Source organism: Rhopalosiphum maidis, chromosome 2, assembly GCF_003676215.2.
Source record: "Rhopalosiphum maidis isolate BTI-1 chromosome 2, ASM367621v3, whole genome shotgun sequence".
Lineage (NCBI taxonomy): Eukaryota > Metazoa > Arthropoda > Insecta > Hemiptera > Aphididae > Rhopalosiphum > Rhopalosiphum maidis.
The window spans coordinates 71,233,822-71,242,385 of NC_040878.1; the positions used below are offsets into that span (position 1 = coordinate 71,233,822).

The 8,564-nt window shown below is 33.6% G+C and overlaps 1 protein-coding gene across 1 annotated transcript in view; it reads right to left on the reverse strand.

The window, feature by feature from the left end:
- LOC113551367 (hexosaminidase D) overlaps positions 1-4,140 on the reverse strand; it is a 29,008-nt gene extending 24,868 nt beyond the window's left edge. The window contains exon 1 of the mRNA XM_026953573.1: positions 3,823-4,140. Coding sequence (XP_026809374.1) covers positions 3,823-3,830 — 8 coding nt within the window. The 5' untranslated portion in view covers positions 3,831-4,140. The remainder of the gene's footprint in view (positions 1-3,822) is intronic.
- Positions 4,141-8,564: the final 4,424 nt, after the last annotated feature.

Here is an 8,564-nt window from a genome sequence, read left to right on the forward strand (position 1 = left end):
CAGAGATAATTTGTCCTTTCTCGTATTGTTTCAAATAAAATAAATATTATGACACGTGTTATAGACATAAAATCAGTAATCTACTGGTTACTGGGTAACAATATTAATAAAAATATTAAATATAAAATAAATACATATTACATTACATAAATATGTATACAGGCTTAATGATTCTATTTTCAATCTCATTTCAAATGTAAAAAAATAATATACATTAGCTATATTATTTATTAATGTAGATTTAATACATCACTGATATAAAAAAAAAAATCAATTATTTTAATTTTTAGTAAATAATAAATAACACCATGAATAATTATGGTTTTTTAATATCATAAATCATAATATTAATTAAAATATTAAACGCTTATTAACCACTACTAAACGCGTGTTATCATTTAGAGCAATCAAACTATATTTAAACTATTTATAAATAGTTTCGATTTAAGACTTGTTGGCATTTTACACATTTAGATAATTAATTACAATAATGCATACTCCATTAAGAAAAAGTGCAATTTAATGACACATAACTATATAGTTAGTAATTTTTCTAATAATACCAATTAGTTTACACAATTTCTGTACGAATTTTTTGAATTATCGTATAGCAAACAAAATAACTAAAAACTACTAATTATATATCATTATTCATTTGCACGTTTTTGCAACTCCATTTATATATAATATCTTCCACACACTGTATTTTGTAATCGAATTTTAATCCGTCACGTTTTCAATATGTATAGGGAATAGGGATATTTATAGACATATAGACTGAATACGCCAATAATATCGTTGTAACTTTTACAATTCTGCGTTAGTGGAACTTTATTTTCGTATACATTATACATTTCAATAGTTTTTACCGTGATTTTAATATACTTTTTTGGTATATAGAATTTAAATTTTCTAAATAAAAATTATTAAAAAAAAAACATAATCATAAATATAAACGCTTACGCTTTTAATGACCTAGAAAAGATAAAATGTTTAAAATCAAGAAAAAATACATTCATTATAATTAGACTATATAGAAAACCAAAGTCTTCAGACTTCTAAGTGATACGAAAAAAGAACAATCACGTACTAATGTACTATATCTATAAATTATTTAAAAGAAATTAGTATCGTACAAATCGCGAACTATAGTTCAATAGTTGGCGTTTACTATAGGGGCATTAACCTCGGCAACTTTTTTCAGCTATTGGCTAACTGTCAAAAATCCAAATCAAATAAAGACGACACCGAAGTATTACCGTCAATGCCAGTTCAAAAGAGGCGCGCTTTTGTTCTTTGCGAAAATGGTACGGGTTTTTTATTTACCGAATCGAAATATAAAATGCACGAGTGACATAGGCACAGCCGATTGACAATCGGAACATTTGGTACGCACTATACCGTTATATTTTCGTATTAAATATCTATTTCAGTTTTTCATACGGATCCAGACAGTTAATCATTATTCATTACTTATTGGTCACTACTAGCTATTCGTGAACGGTAGTGCAGGTTGGGCAGTATCAAAGATACAATTGTATCTTGTATCTTGTATCGTGATACATAATTTTAAAGTATCAAGTATCATGTATCATGATACATTTTTTAGAGGTATCTTGTATCTTTTTTTTGTCAAAAGATACAAGATACTATTATTGTAAATATTTGTACTGAATAGTACCAAGAAATTTGAATTCGATTTGCAGGAACTTCAAAACTTAGATAAATGAAACAATAATGATAATTTTTATTATTTATTAATTTTTTTTTTAAAGGAAATCAAAATTTTATTTAAAAAACAACATTTAATTTAAAAACTAACCATAAGACTATAACCAATTAAACACATTTATAATTATATAGAAGTAAAATTTAAGTTGTAATTTTTTAATTTTGGTGTATTTATATACATAATACATATAGTGATTTATTAGTAATCATTTTATAATGTGTATTGACTTATTGTATTATTTAATATTTATGATTTTATTGTACCTATAATCCTTATGCTATAGACTATAATACTAAACTATTATAGAGTATAAAGTATGGACTGTATAGTGTATTGTGTATACTGTATGTTTGTATAGACTTTTTACGTTTAATAATTAATAAAATTCAATTGGAAATATAAAAGTATCATGTATCAAAGCATAAAGATACATGTATCATGATACTTTTTTTTTAGTATCTCGCCCAACCCTGCAGGTGATACACGTTTAATACAGAAAAATGTCATGGATTTCCAAACGTATTACTCATAATTTATGATTTATAACAAACAACCATAAAATCGGAAAAAACAGTGATTTTTAGAGTCTCGTCGATTAGGGTTAAAAAAAAATTAATAAAAACATTTAATCATATAGTTATATAATAATATTACGTCAAATAAAAGTTTAAAAAACAAATAGAGAACATCGGCAATGACTAAGTGGCTTTTCGGTCGATCTATTCAAGTACCTATCTCATTAATCTGAAATAATCTCGTACTCGTATGTACCCGCAGGTACAGAATATATATTGAAAATTAAAAAAAAAAAAGATAAAAGCGCATCCAAACTAAGATCTACCTATGTAACCCACTATACATTTATCGTAACGTGCACGATATTTTAAGCCCCGCCACAGTCACAGTTTACGACGTTTAGAACGGTAAAAGACAATTTATTACGCCACGCACCACCTGTACAGATGTACATATATACGCATAACACTCTGGGTGTATATTTCCTGTACGCGGAGGTGGCGTACATTCATAGCTATCGTAGGAGTAGTAAGAAACATAATAATAAATACTAAACAGGATTCCCACACGGATATAATAAGATCATGCCAAAGCCGGGTACATTTGTTTCCATTATTTTATTTAATCGTCCGTAATTTGTACGACAGCAAAGAACGTATCCTCTGTAAGTCGGTCGAATGTGTTTCAAGTAAAACGCATTCTCGTCGGACGACGGACGTCGAGAAAACGCGCGAAGTGGAATGAACAAGTAGGACTAGGTATACTATACAACTATAACGACACCGGTCCGTGCGCTACTTTCACGGCGGCAACGATTACAAAAAAAAAAAAAAAAAATCCAATCGGAGGTGTACGTTTGAATTCGTCGTTTGGACCTGCTGTATGAAAATAACGATATTGTTATTATTGTCCGTAAACACGACACTATACCGTCGCGCGGACCGCCGACTGGTATAGAATCACTGGAGGGTGGAAAAAAAAAAAACAGATTCAACCAAACTGGACGGCACCTGCAGTACCTACACACAAAACTTGTAACGGGTATAGTGTAGAATGTGGAATGTCATCGAAACGCGGCGGTGTAATTCGCGGAAACCATTATTCGTTTGACGAACCCGACAACACCCCCCCTCCCCTTAGCTTACCCGCAGCTTATCACGAGTCGTTATTATCAGCGACCGTTTTTATTTATATTTTACTACCCCCGCGCCACGATTTCGGCACCGTCGTCCATTGGCGGAGTTAACAAATATTTTATCAGGGGGTATGTGTGGCGGAGGGTGGCAACCGGCACTTGTCCGCCGTAGTGCGGTAACCGACCGTATATACCTACATAATGATGATGTGGAATACCTATCGCACTGCACCAGCATGATAACGCGGTCGTGTCCGTCCGACATAATTGTTCACAAAAATCGTATTGTTATTGTCTATATATTTCGAACACGGGTAAACAGGTGGGCAAGAGTGGTGATTCGCGACGGGCAATGATACTTATAATTTAAACGGTACGATATTACAATACTGTTACGCACGAGACACCTGTGCGGCATAAAAAACACATCATTAGCTACCTGTCCATATCTTCAGATGGCCTACGCTGCGATATCGGCACAGCGTGTCAGTCCATCCGCGCCGAAACGCGATGGGACCGATTTTTGAAAATCCGACGACTGGTGGTGACGGTCCGCTGATCGTTGCGGGCGAGTCGTCCGCCGGAAACTGCGATGTGGGTCTGGACCGACCCGACGCCGAAAATATCGCGAAGAGAACAACCGCGCAAGCACACTCGAACAAGACTGAACACACTGCACTGACCGCGACGACACGCGAACGGGACGACCGACGACAAACGTCCGGCTACGTAGAACGGCGACTGTCGGACGGGCGGCGGCGGCGGCGGCGTCTACTACTACTACTACTACTACTACTACTACTACTACTACTACTACTACTACTATTACCACTACTATTACGGCGGCGCGGTGGTGGCGGCGGCGGCAACGACGACGACGACGACGACGACGACGACGACGTACTCTGTGGAGAGTACCACCACGCGCGCCCCACCCCGAGCCGACGAAAAACGTATCCTGTCCACACGCGGACACTGACCACCCGCCTAACGGCCCGACGCGACCACTCTGTACGAGTGATCTACGACTATTCGTGTATTGCGTGGGCCGCGGGCCGATCACAACAATATAATATTATATATTGTTATTTTATCGCATCGCGCGATTTTACGTGGCGTCGGCGGGTGGGCCTTTTTCCGCGTGTGAATATCGCGGTTCTTCTATCGATTTACCGGCGGACACGTATCGGCGAGGCCATCTGGTAGTCTGTGGCTCGAACTAAAACGTGCGGGGGACGCGCGACTCGGACGAGACCCGCGGCTGCTGCGGACGACGCGCGCTCTCTCGATGTTCTCTTATCTCTCCGTTCACTCGCTCTCATTATAATATGCGGCAATGCGCGCGTGCGTTATGCGTGCCGCCGCGACCACTTACCCGGTAACCGGGTCCGGGCGGCGACGTCCCGGGAAATTAACGCATCCCAAATATCGGGCAATGCCGTCGTGCCCGGTATAGTCGGTCTGCACGAATACGTACAACATCGTGTAACGTGACATTTCTTTTCTTTTATTTTTTCTTTACGGCGAAGCCATATTCCAGTGTGCTGTATAACACAAAAGGCTCTCGGAAAATTAAACGTTAACGGCACGCATTTGAGAAGGACTCTTTTTTTGTTCGGTGCTGACGTGGATATATTATACGATATTATTAATTAATTTGTCATAGACATTAACATAACGATATAATGTACACCGGCTTGACGATTATTATTAACGTTTTACTACTCGTATAATTTATAGACGGCTTATTATTATGACATATATAATATCATAAATCAGCGTCAACCTAGCCGATGCCGCCTAATAGCTAATTTGATTTTCCGAAAACTTAGACGCGTACGGGCAAACTCTACTGTAATGATAATACCTATGTGGGAGGGGGGGTGCCACGTGGACGAAAATCAACCGCAATTTCACTAGGGGTTTTAATAATTTTGACATGAACGTGAGACGCGGAGACTTGCGGCTTGACGGTATAGACGCTTCGTGTCACATGTCGCGGTTTTTTATTCTACCGACTACCTAAAAATTTTCGGGCTTCCGTCTCGTATTACGTTTAAGTTTATTTCGTAATTTGTGACATTTCGTCCGTCATTTCATTTTATCGCAGTCCGCCCTTTTCCTTGGATCTTTTAATCGCGACCTCATCGGCTTAAGATGATTTGCCCCGTCAGTCCGCATTCATCTTAAACACATTCTGTGGTAACACTATAACAGTCTGAGCGTTTGGCGTTCAACAATTTGTAAATCTCTGTACTTACGTCGAAAAAATTTCATTTCAGTCAAAATTACGACAAATTGTTGTTCGCGTTGTGTATACGCTACGTTTCCCGTTTATCTATCTAAGTATAGTGTCGTGTTAAGACGCTAAATCCCTCGTCGACCGTATTACTCGCGTTGTATACTATTTCATAAACAATGTACTAATAGTTAGGCACTGCATAATACATTAATACATGGTATTATCATGAATTAAACTACAATGTTACACTCTCACTATTCCACCTTATTGTTTTGATCGAAATCTAGATTTCCAGTCGAGGCCGTACATATTAGATATTATAGCATTATAGTTGTATGACAATAATCGATTCGTTAATCCTTTAGATTTAAGCAGAACACTAATAAATAATGATATATTAATATATGTGATATATACTGTCGTTAGTCACATAGTACCTAATAATCGTAGTCGACATCAGACATATATTTTTGGCTACAACTCATTTGCGCACATTTACCTTTTTTACAAATCGTTTGCGCAAAAAAACACAACTCGTTTGCGCACAGGTATTTATGGATGTGGTGTATAAAATTAGCTATTATAATGTTTATGGGAACTTTCTGCGCTGTTCATCATCATTTTGGGATTACCATAGGACTAGCCCATAGGATTAGTGAACAATTGCTGTTAGAGTCAATATAATTTTCTTAAATATAATCTTAGAATATATGAAACTAACCGTATCAGGTGCTATCGACATAAGATCTACAAAGCCATCTGAAACTTCATTGGGTGGTAAATAACTTGAACCATAAAAATACTTCATCCATTTTCCAATTCCCGAATCTTTTAAGTACCTACTCAGATAATAATATTTTATTTTGTTGTATATAAGTTTGGGTTTTAAATTCAATAAGAACTACTAAAAATATGAACATTTGGTTGACTGTAATTTTTTAGATGACTATGAAAGGATTCACAGGCATTTGTAGTTTAAAATATCTGGCGGAGTTTACAATCGCCCGTGCAAGCGAGACGTCGATTTTCAGGTAAACAATTTTGAATAGGCGCAAACGGGTTACAGCGATTTTTGTAATGAACACAATCTTTAAATGGTAATATGACAATACTATATAAAATTAAATTTGATAAATTAATTAATACATTATATTTTATATAATTAAATCCATGATTGATGCTCTATATTGAATTAATTAATATTCGTTTATTATGTTTCTAAAACAACATCATTGTGTTCACGTTAAAATTATTTGAAAGCTAATTAGACCCTATAATTGATGATAATTATTTATAATATTATACACATCAATACATGTGGTTTACGTTTTATTATTGTTTCTTAGATAAATAAATATTCGACATATGCGTTACTTAAACTGAAAAAATGTTTCAATTAGTTGTATTATTAATACAAATATGAAGTATAAACTATAAGTTATATACCTACATGCCACACGTGGTTAATATATTACCGATTTTAATTTAAAAATAATTTATCATAGTAATATGATATATATTATCTTGATGAATAAAATGAGAATTATTAACAGAATGAATTTACAACAATAAATAATAAAAATAACCTAAATTTTGCTCTAAAGAATTAAGAAATACAAGAAAAAAAATCATTAATTTCTCCAATTTGTAAAACAATTAAATAGGAAAATTGCATTAAAATAATATGAAAAATAAAAAATATCCGCAATAGACAACCTCGAACTACTTAAAAGCACAACTGCTAGCTATAGCTTGATCTTGTTATGTATAGGTACTATAATGTATACAATATACATATTTATGTCGCATCCTCATGACCACATATAATCTAATCGAGTTTTTCGTGTAATGAATATTCATTTTATGAATTAGATTATAACATGTAAAACGTTATTAAGTTTATCTGATGGACACATGTTTTTCACATTTTATGAAATCAAAATCACACTTTTTATCTCTAATGTAATTTTTTTTTTCCATATAATATCACTATTTGGTAACCTTTCGTTTTCATGAAATATTCATCAGAAATTAGCAATATCATTCTGCCATTGAGTACCTAATTATGAAAAAATATTAGATAATATGTATACTTATATAATGTACTAAATGATTAAGAACCTATAGTTGTATTATTTGGTTAGTTGGATATCAATAAACTATAATATAATATCTAACCATTGAGAGAATAGACATTCTTCATTAGTAAACGGCGCAATATTTAAACACAGTATATATATATATATTATAATTGTTATTAATTATTTATTTAATTATGCCATGACTGTAATACAGTTTTATTCATTAAATTTATATTTATAATATTAGTTAATTATTTTGTTTTAATAACTCAATACTATTTCCAAAAGCACTCTAAAGGCCAATGGGAGTGAAAAAAGTGTCATTGCCACAATGTAATTTTTTTAAATCGTATGTATTTTATAATATCACAAAAATCATAAATGGGATGTATTATACTCACAAATAGTTTATAAAATATTACTACAGAACAAGCGAGCTAAGCGATAAAATATAATGATAAAAGTTAATAAATCCCCGGGCTTGAAGATTTTATCCTGTAGACACTTTTACTATTTTCCCGTTTCCGATGATCATTTCACAAAATAATACTATGTAGGATAGTGTAAATTTAAAAAAAAAATAAACTGTGAAATGTTTTCATTTCCTGAAACGAATAAAATTTGTGTCCACCACGTTTTGGTCGAAGTCCATAAAATGGTATCTATTTCATGAAAAGTTCGATATCGTTATGTGGATATAACATACTGACATAGTATATCACATATACACGTTATTCTCTTTGTATATTGTTAGATTTACTACTCAAAATATTATTTTTATTAAATGTACTTAATTTTAGACTAATTTTTATAAATATTTAAAGAAATAGTATAATAAAAAATCTTAGACTGGTTTAG